The sequence below is a fragment of the Sus scrofa genome, chromosome 6, assembly GCF_054392235.1.
Source record: "Sus scrofa isolate SSC_HxYL_T2T_F1_AM1 chromosome 6, Sscrofa_HxYL_maternal_Yorkshire_Landrace_v2.0, whole genome shotgun sequence".
NCBI lineage: Eukaryota > Metazoa > Chordata > Mammalia > Artiodactyla > Suidae > Sus > Sus scrofa.
The window spans coordinates 165,324,863-165,348,603 of NC_139388.1; the positions used below are offsets into that span (position 1 = coordinate 165,324,863).

Genomic DNA, 23,741 nt, shown 5'->3' on the forward strand with positions numbered 1-23,741 from the left:
GGAAAAATAAAGTCACTGCTAAAGAATGCAGCTTGTCACCAAAAGCTGTATCCTTTGCTCCAGTAGGAAATAAGAGTCAGCTCTTCTGATTTTCTCCTTACAGCCTTACAAGCTGCTGCTGGCAACACCCCCTCCCCAGCTGCAGTCTCCTACTGGGAATGTTTTTTCTGAATTTTGCCAGACTGAAACTTAAGGCCATAAAATGGAGGATTTGGAATCAATGGTCTTAATGCATATTCTAACTCTGATAGTCAATGAATCTTAACCAAAAAAAAAAAAAAAAAAAAAAAACCCAAACCAACAAACGAGCCAACCAAACCCCAAAGATCAGCATTAATGCAGTTCTTGAACCATGAAGGATAACAATTACACATACAGAGGGAAAAAAGGCCAGCATCCCAGATATTGACAAATGATACGTTTAATGAGAAAATATACAAACCAGAGTGATCTGCGTGGGAAAAGAGCCCTGTTTCCAGGGTTGTGGTTTTGTTTGCTTTAAAAAAGAAAGAAAGAAAGAAAGAAAAAGTTGGCTTTTTTTCATTTACTACATAGATATTCACTAAGCACTTACACAGGGTTATACACAGTATCCTAACTGGTGCAGGGCTGGTAGGCATTATCCCCACAGGCACTCAGCATTAGTAAATTACTAGATTAAATCTATCCAAAGGTCAAGATAACAGAAATCAAGGTCATATTTTGAGACTGGGCACAAATTACAGTATTTCTTGAATACACAACCACATTTCAGATGGTTTTAGGCAAGGGAGATAATACCGGTAAACCAAGACAGATGCGGTCTCTGTCCTTATAAAGCCTAAATCCCATATAATAGGGGGATACAGAGACAGCAAATAAGAGAAGATGATTACCTCAATCATGGCTCTACTATCCCTAAACTGCTCCTGACCTGGCAATTGCCTGGACAAGCATACACTCCAGTGGACCCACAGGATAGTCAACATTTGACGACTTGCACTTCCTGACTGGTGAAGAGAGGCTGAACCAACAGATTGTCTTCTCTTAGAATTACAATTCAAAAAATGAATCAATTGACCTCAAAGGTCACTGAGTAGCAACTAAGAGGCATGTGCAAACTGAGGTTTTGAGGAAACTGATGGTATTAAAGACTGATTAGAAATGCTGAGTGAGGAGTTCTCTTATGGTGCAGTGGGTTAAGGATCTGGCGCTGTCATTGCAGCAGCTTGGATCGTTGCTGTGGCACAGGGTTTGGTCCCATGGCCGGGGAACTTCCACGTGCCTTGGACTCGGTCAAAAAAAAAAAAAAAAAAAAAAAAGAAGAGATGCTGAGTGAAGCAGACATTAGGAAAGCCCACAAATGAAAAACCCTAAAGCTCAGAAAACTACATACAAAACTACCATACGACCCAGCAATCCCACTCCTGGGCATATATCTGGATAAAACTTTCATTGAAAAAGATACATGCACCCCTATGTTCATTGCAGCACTATTCACAATAGCCAAGACATGGAAACAACCTAAGTGTCCACTGACAGATGAATGGATTAAGAAGATGTGGTGTGGTATATATACACAATGGAATACTACTCACCCATACAAAAGAAAAAAATAATGCCATTTGCAGCAACTGGAGACTGTCATACTAAGTAAGTCATAGAAAGAGACACAAATATCATATGCTATCACTTATAACTGGAATCTAATAAACGGAACAAATGAACTTATCTATAGAAAAGAAACAAACTCATGGACTTGGAGAACAGACTTATGGTTGCCAAGGGGGAGTGGGAGGTGTAAGATGGACTGGGAGTTTGGGATTAGTAGATGCAAACTCTTGCATTTGGAGTGGATAAGCAATAAGATCCTGCTGTACAGCACAGGGAACTATATCTAGTCACTTGTGATAGAACATGATGGACGATAATGTGAGAAAAAGAATGTATATATATGTATGCCTGGGTCACTTTGCTGTATAGCACAAATAGACAGAACATTGTGAATCAACTATAATAGAAAAAATAAAAATCTTACCAAAAACAAAAACAAAAAACACCAGACAGACAGACCCTAAGGCTCCTGGGGTAAGAGAAATGGAAGAAAGTGGCTGCCTTAGTTCCCTGACAGCTTTCTAATTCTAATCCACATATACATCATTTAAATAAAGCACCTTTCCTCTGAGTTAACTTCGTCTAATAGAGTCTCTTAAGCACCATGACTATTTTCTTTACTAAATGACCACCTTTTCCTTCTCCCCAAGCAACCTGGTTTCCAGAGAGAAAATGGTACCCACTCACTGACAATGAATTGCTTACCAGTGGGGCAGATATCCAGGGTGGCTGTAGGCCAAAAGATATTTCTCTGATGGAGCACGTGAGTTATTGTTGGAACCATTTCAAACTACTTGAAAGCTAACAGTAATAAACCCAAGAGTTCTTTGCAAAACCAGAGTCAGAATATGCATAGCCCGTAAGAAGTTAAAAGATGAAAACTTAAACCTGTAAGGAGTTAAAGTATGAAAACTTAAAAAGGTATTAATTCCAAAAAGAATGTCTGTAGCAGCCAAGGACTGCCTCTGAAGCTCAGGAAGTCTGTTATTGCATTTATTGCACCGAGTTCTATAACAGATACCTTTAAGTTATTTTCTTGAAGGACCAGGGCTAACATCACCAATAAAAATGAATTTCCTCTAAAAACTGGCAAACTTCAGTTCTAAGATAAGAGTTCTGCAAAACTCTCTAGGAGAATATTTCTTGAATCTAATAGGTTTTTGTTGTTGAACCACGGTTAATTTACAATTTACAATATTAGTTTCAGGTATACAGCACAGTCATTCAATGTTATTACGAAACAATGACTGTATTTCCCTATGCAGTATAATATATCTTTGTTGTTTATTTTAGAGTAGTTTATATCTTCATCTCACACCCCTATCTTGCCCCACCCCCCTCCTATTCCCACTGGCAACTAGATTGTTCTGAGTTGTTTTTGTATTGCTACATTCATACTATAAGGTTAAAGGCCTACATTTACTATAATACCTTTACTGAGATATATTTCACACAATATAATTAATCCATTTAAAGTATACAATTCAATGGTTTTTGGTTACGTTCATACAACCATCATCACAATTTCAGAACATATTCATCATCTCCCATAGTCCCACATCATTTGGCAGTCATTCCCCATTTCCCCCCAAATTCCCCAGCCCTAAGGAACCACTAGCCTGCTTTCCATTTCTATAGATTTGCCTCTTCTGGATGTTTCATCTAAATGGAATAATACTAATATGGTCTTTGGCAACCTAAAAAGTCAGCATGGTTTTAAAATTCACCCATGTTGTAGCATGTATCAGAACCTCATTCCTTTTTATTGCTGAATAATATTGCATTGTATGTATATACCACATTCTGTTTAGCCATTAATTAGCTGATGGACATTTGGGTTGTTTCCACTTTTTTTGGCTATTATGAATATACATACTGCTGTGAGCATTTGTGTACAAGTTTCCGTGTGGACGTGTGTTCATTTCCCTTGTGTGTACACCTAAGAGCAGAACTGCTATTCTATGTTCAATCTTTTGATGAACCGCCAAAGCACTTGAACCATTTTACATTCCTACCAGAAGCGTACAGCGATTACTCCCAATTTATCCACATCATTGCCAAATCTTATGTCTGTTTCTCTTTTTAAATTTAAATTATAGCCACCCTATAATCAGTGGTTTTGATTTGCATTTCCCTGAGAGCAAATGGTGTCAAACAACTTTTCATGTGCTGATTTGTCATCTGTATATCTTCTTTGGAGAACCTCTTTTAAAAATTGGGATTTGGTCTTCACTGAGTTGTAAGAATTCTGTATATATCCTGGACATTGGTTCCTTGTCATATGTGCAAATACTTTTTTTTTCCTTTTTCGGTCACACCTGCAGCATATGAAAATTCCAGGTGGCCAGGGATCGAATCCAAACCACAACTACAGCAACTCCAGATCCCTAACCCACTGGGCCAGGCTGGCAATTAAACCAGTGGCTCCACAGAGACAAGCTGGATCATTAACCAACTATGCCAGTGGGAACTCCTGCAAATACTTTCTTGCATTCTATGGGCTGTCTTTTCACTTCCTGGTATCCTCTGAAGCAAGTTTTTAATTCTGATGATATCCATTTAATTTTTTTTTTTTGGTCATTGGTGCTTTTTGTATCATATCTAAGAAGGCCTTGCTTAATCCAAGGTCAAAGAGACTTACACTTCTATGTTTTTAAGAGTTCTATAGTTTTAACTCCCATATTTACATATATAAACCACTGAGTTAATTTTGGTATAAGGGGAGCAAAAGGGGTCCAACTTCATTCCTTGTATGTGAATATGCTGGTGTCCCAGCACCAGGCGCTGAAAATTCTTTTAAAAAGGCCTATTTTTTTTTTCATGCCATACCTGTGGCATATAGAAGTTCTTGGGCCAAGGACTGAATCCAAGCAGCAGCTGCAGCAATACTGGATCGATCCTTTAACCCAATGCGCCAGGCCAGAGATCAAAGCCACATCTTAGCAGCAACCCAAGTCATTGCAGTCAGACCCTTAAAACTGTACCACAGCAGGAACTCCAAGGTCTCTATTTTAATGTGAGATTTTTCCAAGAAGCCTAGTGAAATATTTTGGAGTGGAGGTTAAAGAAGTAAGGATTTTAAGATTGCTTATCTCAAGCAAGCAGGGTCTCTTCAGGAGGCCTAAAAAAAAATTGGTATGACCCTATAGGTTTTCCTACATCCTCTAGTCAAATCAGCTGCTGAATCTTCTACACAGCCGGTTCTTATTTTTTTAATGGACTATTTACTCAATACCATATCCCTAATATTTGCCTTCTAACTGTTCACACTGTTTCACACAATACTCCCTAACACAAGAAAAACTATTAATTGCCTCTTTAAGACACAGATACTGAGAATGCTCTGGACCTCAACGTTGAGATTGTATTAAATAAACAGTGAGATGCTGGAAGTTCTTTTGTGGTGCAGCAGGTTAAGAATCTCGTGTTGCCATTAACTGTGGCAAAAGTCACAACTACATTGCAGGTTTGATCCTTGGCCCAGGAATTTCCTCATGCCATGGGTATAGCCAAAAAAAGAAAAAAAAATAGTGAGATGCTGTTATCTGTCCACTAGACTCCTCAGATCATGCCAAGTACCAGCACCTATGAGTCTTAAACTGGAAAATCAGGTTTAATCTTTAGATTCTTCCTCAAGCTCAATTCCAGGGGTCAGGTCATCAGGAAATCTCTAGTTAAGAGAAATGGAGGGTAGCAAAATATGAAATACAGAGTGCTTAAGTCCTTTTAGTAATAAATCTCAAAAAAAAAGTCTTCCTAATACAAATATAAGTAAAACAAAGTTTAAGATTACTAGAGAGTTACTAATCTTAGAACCCAAATGTAAAGCTGCCCTAAGCAAGGCTATCTACTCATCAGCCAGATATTTACAAGTTATTTTCCAACTGAAACCATCAGCACACTGTTTTTTCATAAAATGATCTCTGGTACAATTCCTAGGTGAGGAACACATCTCACCATCTCCTCTACCCCCACCACCATCAAGAATCAAGAAATGCATCCTGGAATATCAAGAAATAATCTAAATGCACAGGAGAATACAAACAATGGATTTAGTTTTAATGGTTTTTAAAAACATATACCGAAGAAGGCAACAAAAGAAAGAAAAGAAATTTGAGCTAGACCAGAGGTTGTTAACTGCAGTCTGAGCATAAAAGGATTCATAAACTCCTTGAAATTGCATGCAAAACTCAATGCATCCGAAGAGGATTTACGTTTTCAGTTTCTCAAGAGTTATTACACAAAGAAAGGGTTAAAAGACACTTGTGTGAACTTGAATGGCTGCCACAGAAACAAACAATTAAAAAAAACAGTTGAGGAATATAAGAAAATAATTCAGGAGTTCCCGTCTTCAGAGCAAACCCGACTAGGAACCATGAGGTTTCGGGTTCGATCTCTGGCCTCGCTCAGTGGGTTAAGAATCCGGCACTGCCGTGAGCTGTGGTGTAAGTGGCAGACACGGCTTGGATCTGGTGTAGCTATGGCTCTGGTGTAGCCTGGCAGCTGTAGCTCTGATTCGACCCCTAGCCTGGGAACCTTCATGTGCTCCAGGTGCAGCCCTAAAAAGCAAAACAAAAAAAAAAAAATTCAAACAAGGAGATAAAGGAAATCCAGTCTCTCAATGTGGCCTCTCACACAACTGTAACCAAAAGATAGCTGTCTCACTTCGAGCCTCCTCTAACACCTACCACCCTAATAACTTTTGTACTGTTTCATGTTTGATCTTATTCTTGGCCCATGCTACCAACAGTTAGAGCAACCTCCCAGGCCCATTAAAGTTAACTGAAAAACTATACAGCTATTCACAGATGCCTTAAGTCACAGCAAACAAATTTATAATTTAGGCTTTATCAATTTTTCTATTTTATATTAAAATTACAAGTTCTATAACCAATAACCGAAACATAGAAAACTGACATTCTTTTTTTTTTTTTTTTTGTCTTTGCTATTTCTTTGGGCCGCTCCCGAGGCATATGGAGGTTCCCAGGCTAGGGGTCGAATCGGAGCTGGAGCCACTGGCCTACGCCAGAGCCACAGCAACGCAGGATCCGAGCCGCGTCTGCAACCCACACCACAGCTCATGGCAACGCCGGATCGTTAACCTACTGAGCAAGGGCAGGGACCGAACCCGCAACCTCATGGTTCCTAGTCGGACTCGTTAACCACTGCGCCACGACGGGAACTCCGAAAACTGAAATTCTTTAGAAACTAGGCAGTAATGACTTATTACAGAGATTATGAATCCAAACAATTTCTTTTTTTTGCTTTTTAGGGCTGCAACTGCAGCACATGGAAGTTCTCAGGCTATACATCTGGGTATTTGGTAAAAAGTGATACAAAGCATCATACTATTCTAATTTCATAAATGTTAGAGGAATCAGCTCAACTAGGGAAAGATACAATTAAAAAGTGTCAGTACAGAGTTCCCGTCGTGGCTCAGTGGTCAGCGTATCCGACTAGGAACCATGAGGATGTGGTTCTATCCCTGGCTTCACTCAGTGGGTTAATGATCCGGTGTTGCTGGGAGCTGTGGTGTAGGTTGCAGACATGGCTTGGATCCCACGTTGCTGTGGCTCTGGTATAGGCCAGTGGCTACAGCTCTGATTCAACCCCTAGCCTGGGAACCTCCATATGCCACAGGAGCGGCCCAAGAAATGGCAAAAAGACAAAAGTGTTAGTAGAATACAACTGCCTTGCTTTTGCTGTTGGTAAGTGGGTTAGAATTTAATAAACTCTTTGAGTAACAGAACAAGTCTCTAGAACTAATGATTTGCGTTTATTGGACCCTCTGAAAAAAGGAAGACAACATAGAAAAAAGGGACAATCTCCAGATAGCGATACACATCAGGCATGATATTTATTTATTTATTGCTTTTTATGGCCACATTTGAGGCATACGGAAGTTCCCTGGCCAGGGGTCGAATTGGAGCTGCAGCTGCTGGCCTAAGCCACAGCCACAGCCACACAGGATCCAAGTTTGTTACCACTGAGCCAGACAGGAACTCCCCCAAACACAATCTTTGCCCTAAAGGGCTCCCTGCCCTTTAGATAGACTAGATCCATTTAACCTTGAATGAAGGGCCCCAATTTGATGCTACCCAAAATAGTCCTAATTCTTCAATATTAAACAGTGATTTCTAAAAGTGACTTTTGATTGATGAAACACACAGTTTAAGGAACTTTCCTGGCTGTTGTCGCCAACTAATCCAGTGACTCCCTTACCTCCATCTAGTTTACTGACCTGGCCTGATTTCCCTAGGTGAGGTATTTAAATTCCTGCTATTACCTCTTTAACCTAAATATTAAAATTGAATCTGCTGGCCCAAAATGGACTGCCTAGCTCTGTGTACCAGATCATTTGGACCCCTTAACTTCTCCCAGAGTCAAACATACAGTGCTGGAGTTCCCTCTGTGGCTCAGCAGTAAGGAACCTGGTATCCATGAAAATGCAGGTTCAATCCCTGGCTCCGCTCAGTGGGTTAAAGATGCCACATTGCTGTGAGCTGCACTGCAGGTTGCAGGCATGGCCTGGATCTGTCACTGCTGTGGCTGTGGCACAGGCCAGCAGCTGCAGCTCCAACTCAACTCAACTTCCATATGCCTTGTGTGAGGCCCTAAAAAGACCAAAAAAAAAAACTGTCTTGCCCATGTGCTAATCTTTCCGCCTTGTTAAAACAGAGGCATTAAATGTACATCAAGTAGGGAACTGGTTAGATAAATAACAGTATGCACAATGAATACTATGCAGCCGCAGAGAAGAATGAAGCTTTATGTACTGAAAAAGCTTTAAGATAAAGTTAAGTGGGGAAAAAAAAGGACAAGGTGCAGAACTGTGTGTATGGTGGGCTATTTTTGGTGTAAATGGGTCAGGAAGGATTATCTGTATTTGTTAGCGTATGTATAAAATCTCTTAAAGGATACACAAAAACCATTAACATTAGTTGCCTACTGGATGTGGAACTGAGTGGTTAGAAGGTAAGATGACTCACCCATTAAAGATTTTGTTTTCTTCAGTGTAGGCCAATCCTACTACCCCTGGAGTCCATCTGTTTCTACCTTTTCAGAAACCTTATACTACAGATTTTTGCTGCCTTCTCTCTTCAACTTCTTTTTCACTGGATTCTTCCCATCAGCTTAAAAACATAACTAAGTATTTCTCACTAAACAAAGTGAACCACTTTCAATTCCACATCCCATTACTGTCCTATTCCTTACCCTTCCTTCAGTCAATCTTCTTCCAAAACAATCTGTTCCTGATGTGTCTGCATCTTAAATCTCCTGGAAAAATTCTTACCATACAATCCATTACTAAGTTCTGCTGTTTTGTCTCTTGATTTTCAACAGAATTTGTCTATAACTCTTCATCTCTATTGCTAACACCCAAGCTAACAGTATCTGCCAATGCAGTGGCTTCCTAAATAATACCCTCTTCCAACTTGTTCTCAGAGACCCCTTTAAAAATGCAAATCAAATTTAATTACCCCCCCCCAAATCCTTCACTGGCTAGCTTGCCACTGTTCTAGAATAAAGTCCAAAATCCTTATAAAGATAATAAATGCAAAGGTCCTGGAACAAGCAACTTAATGGCTATTCCCAGAGAACAAACATGTCCCCACTTCTCTAAAATGCTCTTTTTAGAGAGGCAAGTTTGGATTCCTAGAGATTTTGTTTGAAATGCCAAATATATAAAATATTTTAATTGTATTTCATAACCTTATGTTCCCTGTACCTTGGAGTCTTCTTCCGAACTGCAGGTCATGAACACTATAGATTATAAAGTCAGTTTTAGAGGGTCAAAGCTAAGACTTTTTAGAAAATGAAAGAGAATATGTAATAGTAAGGGATAATACTGTTTTAAGAAACTTGCCTCCGTTTTTATAAACTGAAACATGGTATAAAATGTACTTATTTATTGTGATTTGCCAAAAAAATAAAGTCTGAAGTCCACAGATAAAGAAATTATGCTTGAAGTTAATTTTCAATAGACTCGAGAATTTCAGACATTTAAAAATGACTCCATTTCACACTACCTAATCTTAAATGAGGTCTACAATTTACCTAACAGTGTTGAAACAGCAAAATTTAACTGAATTCCTATACCACACACCTATCAGAACTCTGCGGCTCAAACCCCAAAGGCTTTGCGGTTTCTGGCAGCAGAGATAGGCGCTCAGGACCTGCAACTTAGAGAATGCCTGTATACTAGAGGCCTCTGGGCTCTACAGGCAGCTGCTAGGAAATACCATGACAAGCCTAATTATCTAGCTTCCCAATACGCAGAATATTAAAAGAAAAAGTGCTGCAAGGAGAGATGCATTAACAGATGAAGAACCATCCAACAATGGGAAGACAGTGGAAAAAAAATAATAAAATGCAGGTACAAGAATTAAAAGCAGAATGGACTTTACCCAGTAACACAAATATTCCTACATAATTTAAGACTCTGAGGTACCTACAGAGTAAACTGATCTAATAATTTTGAATCAGTAAAATGAAAACCTGTTGAGAAGTTAAACTTCAGGAGTTCCCATCAAGCCTCAATGGTTACCGAATGTGACTACCATCCATGAGGATGCAGGTTTGATCCCTGGCCTTGCTCAGTGGGTTGGGGATCCAGCGTTCCTGAGCTGTGGAGTAGGTTGCAGACACAGCTCAGATCTGGCATTGCTGTGGCCATGGTGTAGGCTGGCAGATAAAGCTTTGATTTGACCCCTAGCATGGGCACCCCCATATGCTGCCAGTGCAGCCCTAAAAAAAGGAAAAAAAAAAAAAAAAAAAGAAGTTAAACTTCAGTGATTTGTGTTAAGGAGTGAGAATGAAAAGGGAGGGTTGAGAAGTCTGCAAAGAGCCAGTTTGGGAATTAGTCTTAGTTAAGACACTGTTGGAGCTCCTGTCATGGCGCAGTGGAAACGAATCCAACTAGGAACCATGAGGTTGAGGGTTCGATCCCTGGCCTCATCAGTGGGTTAAGGATCCGGCACTGCCTTGAGCTGTGGTTTAGGTCACAGACGTGGCTCGGATCTGGCATTGCTGTGGCTCTGGCATAGGCTGGCAGCAACAGCTCCGAATGGACCCCTAGCTTGGGAACCTCCATCTGCCACGGGTGTGGCCCTAAAAAGACAAAAAACACCAAAAAAAAAAAAAAATTAAAAAAAGACATTGTTACCAAAGATAGTTTATTGGAATAAAAAATTTTAAAAATATAAAACCTGTTTTAGAAGGTTTTCTATCCAAAACAAATTGTAAAAACATAAAACCTATTTTAGAAGGTTTTCTATCCAAAACTTATCTATCCAAAATAAATTGTCTGAACTGGAAAATTCCACTTAAATTGTAGTTGTACTTTCTACAACTGGATCCAATGATTCTCCTGTGTGAGCTTAATACCTCACCTTTTTTAAGTCTTTTTTTTTTAGACCTCCTTGTTCCTCCATTACCTTCAATGGACTACTTATCAGTACCCATGGCCTCAGGGCCCTCTTAGCTTCAAATCTACTTCCAATACTTCTACATTTCAAAAAATATCACAGTAAGAGGCAAGAAACTAGGATACAAATGACTACTGGAGAGATAATGCTAAATAAACACACTCTCAATATTAGCCTTAAGCAGGAATTGGTGCAATTAATGACAAAAGTACCATCTCTTATTTAGGAAAGAGACAAGGAGCCCTGATCACCTAAGGGAGAAAAGAAAGTGAAAGGGGAAATTACCAATTGAGGATAGAAAGAGGACATTGGAACACCAACCAAAAACACACTTTGCTAACTTTAGTACCTTGCTGAGTGGCAGGGCTGTTTATTTTCAAATGACAAAATAGATGTTATGCACAGATGTATTTTTGCCGATTTTGCAGAACACTGCTGTGCTATATGAAACCTACCTTTATTATGATTTGAGATATTTTTAGAAGACCCATTTTATTACAAAGGAGTCTCATTACCTCAATAACCACTGTATAAATCACTTCATTCTAACATCCCATTCTTCTAACAGATTCACTCTACTGGAAAAGGACTCTCAGGTTCCCATCTCATGACTACCTTTGAGTCAAATGTATCATTATCTATTTTGATTCTACTATTCCTCTGCCATACTGTGCAATTATCTCTGCCACCTAGCTCTACTGCTAAGCCTGTTTTTTTCATAAGATGGGAATAACATTCACTTTCATAGAATTATGTTGAAAATTAAAAACTTCCAGTTTCTGATCTGGCAGGTAAGCTTAAAAGACACCATACCACCTACACCAAAAACAAAAAAATCCAGAACTAATTGAAAAGAAAAAAAAAAAAACAAAAAAACTCTTCTTAGCTCTGTCAGAGATCTGAGGTCACAGAGGAACAAACTGCTGACCCCTAAATAAGAGACAGATGGATAGAGAAAATCACAACTTACCAGAGCAGAAACCTGTGAGCAGAACCAGTGCTGGGGTAGGAAAACCGAAAACTCTAATTCTGCTGAGGACTGTATGATTGCTAGGGGCTCAGCGTTAACAAGACTGAGTTAAAAGCTCTAGCGATGAGTTCCCTTGTACCTCAGTGGGTTAAGGACCTGGCATTGTCACTGCAGTAGCTTGGGTCACTGCTGTGGTGCAGGTTCCATCCCTGGCCTGGGAACTTTCACAAACCGCAGATGCAGGCAAAAGAAAAAGAAAAAAACTCCAGCAAGACCCCACATTAAATCTGTAAGTTGTTTTTTTTTTTTTTTTGCTATTTCTTTGGGCCGCTCCCGTGACATATGGAGGTTCCCAGGCTAGGGGTTGAATCGGAGCTATAGCTGCCAGCCTACGCCAGAGCCACAGCAACACGGGATCCGAGCCGCATCTGCAATCTACACCACAGCTCACGGCAACGCCGGATCGTTAACCCACTGAGCAAGGGCAGGGACCGAACCCGCAACCTCATGGTTCCTAGTCGGATTCGTTAACCACTGCGCCACGACGGGAACTCCCAAATCTGTAAGTTTTAATCCCATGAACTTTACAAGGTCCTCACAATGAATACTAGAAAAATCCCCTTGGAGTTCCTGTCATGGCTCAGCAGTAATGAACCGACTAGTATCCATGAGCATACGGGTTCGATCCCTGGCCTCGCTCAGGGGTTAAGGATCTAGCGTTGCTGTGAGCTGTGGCGTAGATCAGATGTGGCTCGGAAACCAAGTTGCTATGGCTGTGCTGTAGGCCAGTAGCCACTGCTCTGATCAGACCCCCAGCCTGGGAACTTCCATATGCACCAGGTACAGCCCTTAAAAAAAAAAAAAAAAAAAAAAAAAAATCCCCTCATCCTCCCAAGAGGAGGAGAGGGAAAGAACCATTTTGATATAGTCAGAGCATTCTATTCTTAACAAGGCCTGCCCTCAGGATAAACTACTTTGCCAGGGCCAACCTACTGGGGTTTTATTAGCCTAAACTATCTGAGGAAAGGAAATAGTCAAGTAAATCCGGCTGGCTCTAGCTTTCCACCTGGAGGAAAAGAAATATCCATCTCTTGGAGTTCCCATCGTGGCTCAGCGGTTAACGAATCCGACTAGGAATCATGAGGTTGTGGGTTCAATCCCTGGCCTTGCTCAGTGGGTTAAGGATCCCGCGTTGCAGTGAGCTGTGGTATAGGTTGCAGACATGGCTCAGATCTGGTGTGGCTGTGGCTGTGGTGTAGGCCAGCGGCTACAGCTCCAATTAGACCCCTCGCTGGGAACCTCCATATGCCAGAGGGTGTGGCCTTAGAAAAGCCAAAAAATCAAAATAAAAAAATAAAAATCTAAAAGAAATATCCAACTCCACTCTCCTCTTGCCATCCTGTCCCACCTTAGGGGGTAGAGGTGGACACACTGAGAAACACTGGGAACTGCAAATTAAAACAAGCAAACAAAAATACCACCATACACCTATTAGAATGGTGAAAATCCAAAAACACTTGACAATACCAAATGCTGGTAAGGATGTAGATGGAGCAACAGGAACTCTCTTTTACTGCTGGTGGGAATATAAAATGACACAGCCACTTTAAAAGACTTTTGGCAGTTTCTTACTCTTACCATATACAATCCAGCAGTTGCGTTCCTTAGTATTTACTTAATTACACAATCCAGCAGTTGTGTTCCTTGGTATTTACTTAATTATGCTGTTTTACACTGAATATAAAATGCTTCATGTATACATACGTTAATCTTGTCCCCTTAAAGTGGTAGCTCCTGGGAGTTCCCTGGTGGGGTCAAGGATCCAATGTTGTCCCTACTACGGCACAGGTTCAATCCCTGGCCTGAAAAGAGGTTTAACCCATGGGTGCAGTCAAAAAAAAAAAAAAAAGTGGTAGCTCCTTAGGGGTAAAGGACTCATTTTACATACTGATCTGTAGAAGAAATGAGTTATCAAGTGTCCTGGTTTTTATCCTTAAAGCCTTGCTGCTCAGTTTATGGTAAACTAAGAGTTAAACTGTTATACACAATTACATGTAATTTTAACTACTTGGGTCAGTTATAAAAGTCTCAATCTTCTTAAAGCTATTCAGCTTCGTAAGAATTCAAAGAGTTTTAACATATTTAGGAACAAATATATCTGAAGGATCACTTTTTTCATTTCCACACTTTCAGAGCCCTTAGTTACCTTACAGTATGCTCTCTGGACTAAGTAACAACATAATTACTCAACTGTCCCCTGGGAGCACACTCTAAGTTGGCTATTTAATTAAAAGACAGATATATGTGCATTCATATTAAAATGAACTCAAAATATTTTTAATCAGTTACAGTAAGGAGCTCAAAAGCAACATACCATAAAGTCAAATCAAATATCAAAGCCAAAAGGTTGAGGAGATTCCCCAAGAGCAGAATATATATTTAGTTCTCCCTTATCACTTTACTTTCAATCGTACATAAGCAATCTCTTCTGCCATTAAAAACGCACACATGTTGGAGTTCCCATTGTGGCTCAGTGGGTTAAGGACCAACACTGTCTCTGTAATGATGTGGGTCCTGGCCTTGCTCAGTGGGTTAAGGATATCTCATTGCCACAAGCTGTGGCATGGGTCACAGAGGTAGTTCAGATCCACTGTTTCCATGGCTGTGGCACAGGCCGAAGCTGCAGCTCCAATTCAAATCCTAGCCTGGGAACTTCCGTATGCCGCAGGGGAGGCCATAAAGAGAGAAAAATACGCACACACTTTGGCTACCTACAAGCTGGCTTCTCCTCACATTTCCACTATGAGTCTTTAGTATCTTTACCACCTCACTCTTAATTTCATTTATATTAAAAATGCCAAAATCCTGAATTCTGAGCATGTTAACAATATCACAAGTATCTGTTAAATTCAATATTAAGAGTTATTGAAAAGGGAGTTCCCACTGCGTTGCAGTGGGTTAAGTAATCTGACTGTAGCAGCTCGGGTGGCTGCAGAGGCAAAGATTTGATGCCCACTCAGGCATAGTAGGTTAAAGGATCTAGCAATGCCACAGCTATGGCTCAGATTCAATCCCTGGCTCAGGAACTTTCACACACTGTGGATGCAGCCATTAAAAAAAAAAAAAAAAGTTACAGGGAATCAACTTCTAGAAATTTTTACAGCCTATTTTTTAATAAGCTCTTTGATACAGGACAGAAATACATCATCCTTAACTCTCTGCTTGAAGGAACAGAAGATAATTATATTCAGAAATGGCTTAAAATTTTTTAAAAAAAGGCAAAGATGAGGCAAGATGACAAAGAAATATAACATCTAATTCCAATTGTAGTTACAATCATCCTCTTTTTACTCCATCATTTCTAGAAATTTAACTTGGCACAGTAGAGACAAAAGACAGAAATGGTACAAGCTGAAGAAAAAAGTCAGGAAGAACCTAGTAGCCATTCTGTGACAATTTTTCTATTTAGAAAAGTTCTCAGATCTATGTACCAAGTACTCATTACCCCTATCTTCTCAAGTTACCCTATAATTAGCTCTAGAATTAAACTCTGACACACACTGTCCTACTCTTAAAGGTGCTCATACATTCTTAATGGCAAAGAATCAGCTTTAATTAAAGGACAACCAAAGTGGGAGATGATGCATATAACAAAACCCAACCCCCTGCAACAATGGTTACAAGTAAATAAGCAAACATCTTTGCTTATTTATTTAAAAAAAAAAAAAAAAAGATGAGGCAAGCTGAACTACACAGAACACAGACTGGACTCAAAAGCACATTATAAATTAGAAGTGACAGGACAAAACTGAATATAGTCAAATAAAAGTTAATGTAGGAAAGAAAAGTGGCAGAAAGAACCCTTTTGAAGTACAAAGGCCAAACACTAAAGCAAAGGATTCTGGGAACAATTCACATGAAGCAAACAACCATAAAACTTCATACTCACAGAAAAACACAGTTAACTGATTTTCAGTTACTCAAGTATTAGAGTGCCTGCTATGTGAAAAGCATAGGTCTAACAATGCAAAGGTGAATCATAAGACTTGTATTCTACCAAGTAGGGCAGAGGTGACATTGTTATAAATAATTAAAATCAAATAGGAAGCATAAAGTGTCCTAAGAGTAATAAACAAAAGTGCTAAATTGCTAAATGAGTTCAGATTAAGAAGTTATTCATGTTAGGGGAGATCAGAAATGGACTCATAACATTTGAGCTGAATGTTGCAAGCTAGAAATTTTATATATATATATATATATATAAGGAACTATTAAAGGAATAGTATGCTGGGCAGTAAATGGGAATAGAATGAGCAAAAGGCAGAGGATGCAAAGCAAAAGGCATATACAGAATACAGCAAGCTGTTGTATTGAGAGTATAGGTTTTGCACAAGACTACAAAAAGCTGGAACAGTATATAAGAAGCTAGATTATATATGAATGAGATTTTCAGTAATGATCATGAAGAATCATTAAGGACTAAGAGCAAGGGAGCCTCATTGAGACAGAATTTATTGAGCAGCAGAGAATGAAATGAGGGAGTTCCCGTCGTGGCGCAGTGGTTAACGAATCCGACTAGGAACCATGAGGTTGTGGGTTCGGTCCCTGCCCTTGCTCAGTGGGTTAACGATCCGGCGTTGCCGTGAGCTGTGGTGTAGGTTGCAGATGCGGCCCGGATCCCGTGTTGCTGTGGCTCTGGCGTAGGCCGGTGGCTACAGCTCTGATTCAACCCCTAGCCTGGGAACCTCCATATGCCGAGGGAGTGGCCCAAGAAATAGCAACAACAACAACAACAAAAAGACAAAAAAAAAAAAAAAAAAAAAGAATGAAATGAATGGGGAGAAGAGACATCAATTAGGTTACCAAGAGAGGTAATGAAGACTTCAATTGAGGTGGTGATGGTGTAAGAGGGAGAAGGCAGAGTTCTAAATTAGACACCAGGTATCTACAGTAGGTAAGGAGCCTTCCACTCTGCTGAGAGACTTAAAATCTTTTTTTTTTTTTATCTTTGGTCTTTTTAGGGCCACACTCGTGGCATGTGGAGGTTCCCAGGCTAGGGGTCTAATCGGAGCTACAGCTGCCGGCCTACACCCCAGCCACAGCCACGCAGGATCCCAGCCACATCTGCGCCCTACACCACAGCTCATGGCAATGCCGGATCCTTAACCCACTGAGCAAGGCCAGGGATAGAACGCAAAACCTCATGGTTCCTAGTCGGATTCGTTTCTGCTGTGCCATGACGGGAACTCCGAGACTTAAAATCTTAACACATTATTCTCACTTTTAAGAAAATTGTAATCTAAAAAAATAAGAAATGTTAAAGCACCAAGAGCTAATTAGTAATGTAATATATATGATTTCCAGATAAACATTACAAACCAAAAGTAATGTATCTGAAGAAATCAGGAAAAGGAGAAAATGGTCAATGAAGACTTTATTAAAGAGGCTGGAGTTGATGTGCACCTCAGTGAAAAGGTAAACTTGAAGAAGACGGGGATAAAATTTCACCCAAAGAGTTTTTTTTTAAGTTATATAATTTGTTCAAAAAGAGTAAGATACGTGAGATACATTTTGAAGTAATTGCCAACAAAATGGTAACCAAAATACTAATACATAAAAAAACCCTTCAATTACCTGAATATAACTTCATAAGATAGCAGAAAAACAAGGTATTATTACAGCTTTGAATGCTGAAAAATAAGTATACTCTAGATTTTGAAAGAAGAGGGATTACTTTTAATGAGTTCTACAGGAGGGACTAAGCCTTAAAAAAAAAAGTACCTTTCAGTCACAATTTGAAATAACCAAAGTGTTGTTTTGTTATTTACGAAAGAAGTTCCTCAAAATACAACATAATCTGATAAAATCTCTTGATGTTTTACATGTGACAACCAGGATATGAACTATTAGCAGTCACTTATTTTCTTCTGATTTTAAAAGCTCAAATGTATTAATCACAAAATGTAGGGCAGAAGGAAGAGATTAGTAAATCTCAAACTATGTAACTATTGCAAAACTGAGAGACACCACTTCATTTATATACATACATATATACTCAAATAAAAATAATGTAAAGTTGTTTTTGTTGTTGTCGATGAATGTTAACTTTTTAACAGTGCCACTCTTGAACCAATCTGTAAGAAATGGGGGTCTCAGAGTAACAATGGCATCTCAGTCTGCTCACTTAACACCTTTCAGGGTTGGGTTACCTACCTGGCCCTTTCTCCTTCATTCCCCAGCCTTTCAAGACTTACCCTCCTCACAACTCTTCTAGGACTGCCCTTGATGGGCAGACTTCCTCTGTATACTTTTAAACATTCAGGAAGTAAAGAATAGAGGGTACGCCAAATTTCTTTGTTTTTTACCTTCTAATTCAAGAAAAGCTCTAACCCCCTTCCCTCAAATTTTTTTAAGGACAAAGATTTGAGTACTTTCTCATAAGATAAACATTTTGCTGTAGAATATCAACAGTGAATTGTTTTATCAAATTATTTTAAACTAATTTATGTATTTAATATTATTGGGACTTTTTTTTTAGGATTTATTCCTTAGAAATGATCCATAAAGGGAAAAGGCACTAGAAATATGCATAGTTCATTAAGACATTGAACTGCACTTGCCTCAAAATAAATACATTAATTCATTTAAAAGAAATCCAATCATTCAATCAATAACTAAGTACCTAATGTGTGCCAGGCACTGTTCTAGGCACTTGAGAAACAACAACTTTTTTGGGGTTTTTTTTTGGTCTTTTTTTTTGTCTTTACCCACAGCATATGGAGGTTCCCAGGCTAGGGGTCCAATCAGAGCTATTGCTGCTGGTCTACGCCAGGGCCACAGCAATGCCAGATCCTTAACCCAATGAGAGAGGCCAGGGATCTGAACCTGCAACCTCATGGTTCCTAGTCGGATTGTTTCCGCTGCCCACAACAGGAACTCCAGAGAAACTACTTTGAAGAAAAACAAAAAACAAAACCAAAAAAAGCCTTCCCTTGGGGAGTCTACCACCTAGTGGGAGGAGTCAGATAATAAGATAATATCTTAGAAAGTGATTAGTGCTATGGGGAAAATAATACAACAGGGTAAGGGAGAGAATTCCAGGGTGCTAAGTAAGGCATGCACAACTTTAAACAGGGTGATCAGAGAGGGTTTAAGAAGGTGTCATTTGAGTAAAGCCTTGAAGGTGAAGGAGTCAGCCAGGATGACACCCTGAGGAAGAGTAATCTTAGTACAGAAACAACCACGGCAAAGGCCCTGGAGTAGCCTAGGAACAAGGATAGACTAAAAGCAAGGCAAGGGTGGGACACAGGGAGACCAGCTGGGAGGCTACTAAAGAAACCCAAAAGGGAAATATGTACTTGCCATAAACTCTGACCATAACTGCAGTGCTTACTTTTAAAAATAAATAGATAAAACAAATCTCAGATCCTGCTAATAGGAAATAACAAGAACTTTTAGAAGTTTACTATATAGAGCTCTTGGCATATATGTACATTGTGCAACACAAAGGATATCCTTCAACTGCTCACTACAGAAAAATACCAAATGTCTTCTTTTATAATCAGTTGTATAATCAGTTTCTCTCTTTTTCTTCTTTTGTCTTTTTTGCATTTTCTAGGGTCGATTCCTGGGCAAATGGAGGTTCCCAGGCTAGGGATCTAATCGGAGCTGTGGCCTCCGGCCTACACCAGAGCCACAGCAATGCGGGATCCAAGCCGCCGCGTCTGCGCGTCTGCGACCTAACACCACAGCTCATGGCAATGCCGGATCCTTAATCCACTGAACGAGGCCAGAGATCAAATCCACAACCTCATGGTTCCTAGTCCAATTCGTTAACCACTGAGCCACGACGGGAACTCCATATAATTAGTTTCTTCTACAATTAAAAAAAAATCCTATGGTAGCTGCAACCATTTTTAAAGAAATAATCCAATTATTTCCATAGTCCTGTTAATTATACATTATTTTTGAAGAAAAAAAGTTCTGTTTAATGAAAATGTAAATCATTTACCTTGGATTGGTATTTCTTAGATCTTTTAGATCGTTTGAATTTACCGTTTTTAAATTTACCATTCCTTTAAGTAAGACAAAATTTTTTTCTACGAAAGTTTCTTTTTATGCTCCTGTCTTTTAAAGAAATTACTCCGTTCCAACTGATACTAAATTTGCATATCAGTATCTGGGTTATTCATTTCAAGAAGGGGCAACCACAAAAAACTCCCACTGTCACAAATAACATGTTTCAAAAAAAGTTTCTTCATGATACCAACAAAAACTCTACCTTATCCTCCTCGAATAGGCAAATACGATCTCCACAAATTCTAAAAAAGTTATCCTTAACACTGTATTACCATAAGGACATAAGAGAAAGAGGGCAGTAAGTCAAAGATATTTGACTTTCCTGGAAGGTGGCTAGGGAACACAGGAGATTTTGAAATAAATATCAAACATCTAAGAAAATATGCTTATGAAACTGAAATAAGCACAATGACCTATAGCATTTATGAAGAAAACCAAGAGTGAAATATAAACAATGTACTTGCTTCAAAGATTCAGAACAACATCCAGATTTATTTTGAATTTTTTAAGACTTCTCTTGTGAGAATTCTTTGGAAGAAATGGGTGTATAAACTTACAAAACTAATACTGAATTCAAATTCATTAATTCATTCATTGGGGACATTGTCTCTATTCTCAAAGGCTTACAGTCGTCATTTATTTCACAGTTACTGAGCCAGACGGTGGGCATACAACACACAGGAACCATGGGGACCCTACCTGCATGCAGCTTATACTGGAAGAGAGAAATGCCTCAAGAATGAGACACACATCTAACTAAACAAGGATAACACTTAAGTATTCTATATGCTGCTTATGGAAGTGTAGAGGGTTGTGGGGCGGGGGCACAAAGAAGGGAGTGATGGATTCAAGGTGTAAGGGAGGGGAATGTAGGGACTTCAGATACAGATGAGTTCTCAAAGAGGATCAGAGGTTCACCTGGCCGACCTTGGGGAAAGGGCTCCAAGCAGAGGAAGGAGCTAAGGCAGAGAGGTGTGAACAGACTGCTGTATTTGATAGGCCAGGAATATGAATGTGAAAAATAAACCATGGAGGTTTCTGTATGCCACAGTAAGACTGGACTTTACTGGTATATATGAAAGGTTTCCGAAGGGTTTTATTCAGGAAACTAGCATATGTGATCAGGTTTTTCTGGTGTGATGAGGCACTGATTTACATAGGTATGAGAAAAGAACAACACTAGATAATGATGTCACCACATGAAACAACAAAGGAGAAAACTAAACCCTGTTCAGGAAAAAAATTAAGGCACTTAACTATCCAAGTCCTTCTGGGAAAAAAGTTTTTAATCAACATCATTTAAAACTGAAAAACTAGACAAAAGGTTTATATATATACATAAATATTATGTATTATAGTATCTACGTATCTATTTTGAATTTTCTAAAGAGGTCTTTAGCTCTTTACTAATTGTGTAAAGACAGCTGAAGCTGCTGACTGCTGTGCAAAAGGCAATGAAGCTGTTTGGGAGAGAAGCCTTTGATACAAAGGGAGAACCACAAGTAAGAGAAGGTATTTCTCAAGTAAGGTTTAAAGGTTTCCAGAGTTCAAGATAATCACGTTCTATTAAGTCAGCGCGTTTAAAAGGTGTGTCATAGGGGTGGAGCAAAAGGATTAAGGATTAAAATTTTTAATTTACTATATATATAAACAAGTAATCCTTGGTGCTGCTCGAACCAAAAAAACTACCTGAAAATCTCCCGAGCTGAGGGAGAAATGAATGCTTACCAGATCCAATTAATCCTACCAGATCCAATTAATCCAAACAAGGTAGGGAGGAAAGGATGGTCACACTTGGAAGTATAAATGAGGTGGGGGTTAACCACCTATCCACAACCCATAATTCATCGCACCTGGCGATGCGATGTGGCAATCGTCTCCAAACCTCACAGTTCAGACTCCACGACTCAGACATAAAGGCAGGAAAATGTCACTTCCAAACTCCACAAGCTAACCACTAGCCACCGGCCAAGGGGACATAATCATATATCCGAATTTCAGAACTCAAGGACAGAAGTACCATCCCCACATCGAGGTGAAAGAGTCCCCCTATTTCTGGAAGTGAAGAGCAGTCGCCCTCAAATTCAGTCCTAAGCGTGTCAGTGCCCCTGAGGCCAGGTCTTACCGAAACCAAGGGCAGTGACAGCCCGAAGCCCCCACGACCTCGGCCAGAGCTGCCTCTGCTCCTCGCACCCCCCTTCCCCACACACACCCTCCGTACCTGATATGGCGGCGGCGGCTCCTGATCCGGCTCCGTCCCCTCGCCAAAGCTAGCCCGGTCGGACTGAGACTCGTGAAGCAGGGAGATGTCATCTGAAGTGGGGGATTTGAGGCAGTTCCCCATCTTCTGGGGTTGGGGTGTGTGATCTAGGGGAGGAAGAAAGCAGCGGCGGGGTCCTTCGCACGCTCTGCGGTCAGCCCCGGTCAGCGACGTGGGGTCGAGTGGCAGGCCGGGGCTCAGGCGGCAGCGGCTCCCCCGCCCCCCGGCGCCGCCGAAGGGCCGCTCATGCCAGCCCCCGGGGTTGGGGGCTTAAGGCTGGGCCGCGGGCTCGGCTGGGGTCGCGGCGGTTGCCTCCTACGAGGCGGCGGCTGCCTCCTACGAGGCGGCGGCGGCGGCGGGGGGGGGGGGGGGGCGGGGAGACGAAGAACTTCCCCACCCCGCCCCCCCGCGGGGCGGCGGCGGCCACGAAGCTGTTGGGCCTAATCCAGGTCAGGAGGGGGGGGCGCGGCCGTCGCGGCTCCCTCAGCTGCTGCCTCAGCTGCTGCTGCCCCCGCCGACGCCGGAGCCGCAGCCGCGGGCCTCATCCTACACCGCCTCAAAGCGGCGGCGGCGGCCAGAACGAGGCCAGCTGCGGCCCTGCGTCACGCCGCCGTGCGTGCCCTGGTCCCGCCCCCGGCGTTGGGAGGTGTAGGCGGCGCCGGCCCCGCCTACCCGGTTCCCAACAGCTGTTCCCCGGGCTGCGTCAGTCTCTGCTTCTCCGACAATTAGCTGGGGACCGAAACCTCTGAAAGCTCTCTTGGGTCTCCTTGCCTCCCCACATCCACTGCTCCCTCCCCGCTTGCCTCACTTCACACCTGTACGCTGTTTTGTCAGTCTTCTCACGACCTTCTGCCTAGTTATCTATTTATGAACCCGTATTTGAATGGATCACTCCCATTATTAACATATTAAAAGGTTTACCATTTATCCCTTCAAATAAAGTCCAGACTCATTAAGGAAACTTTCCTAGCTCCCCAATCGCTTCCTGATCCTCCTATATCACAGCCAGAAAGATTCTTCTTCCAACTATACTAACTGAATGCTCTATTTCTTTTTTTTTTTTTTCCCACTGTACAGCAAGGGGGTCAGGTTATCCTTACATGTATACATTACAATTAGGTTTTTTCCCCCACCCTTTGTTCTGTTGCAACATGAGTATCTAGACATAGTTCTTGAATGCTCTATTTCTTTCCATTCCCACCACCATAGTACAAGTTACCATCATATTTCTATTGTTGTACTTGGAACCCTTCCCCCTGCATTCACCATTGCCCCTATTCAATCCACTATTTGTTCAGTCCAGTTTTCTTTTTAAAATGTAAAGCTGATGTCCCTAGGGGGAATTTAAACTTTTTAAAATCTTCAATGGCTTCCCAATGCTGTTATGGCTAAGCATTAATTCTTAAATGGT

General features: G+C 40.7%; 1 protein-coding gene across 1 annotated transcript in view; it reads right to left on the bottom strand.

Moving 5' to 3' along the window:
* Positions 1-22,911, bottom strand: part of RNF11 (ring finger protein 11) — a 35,940-nt gene extending 13,029 nt beyond the window's left edge. Inside the window, exon 1 of the mRNA XM_003482086.5 lies at positions 22,292-22,911. Coding sequence (XP_003482134.1) covers positions 22,292-22,414 — 123 coding nt within the window. The 5' untranslated portion in view covers positions 22,415-22,911. The remainder of the gene's footprint in view (positions 1-22,291) is intronic.
* Positions 22,912-23,741: the final 830 nt, after the last annotated feature.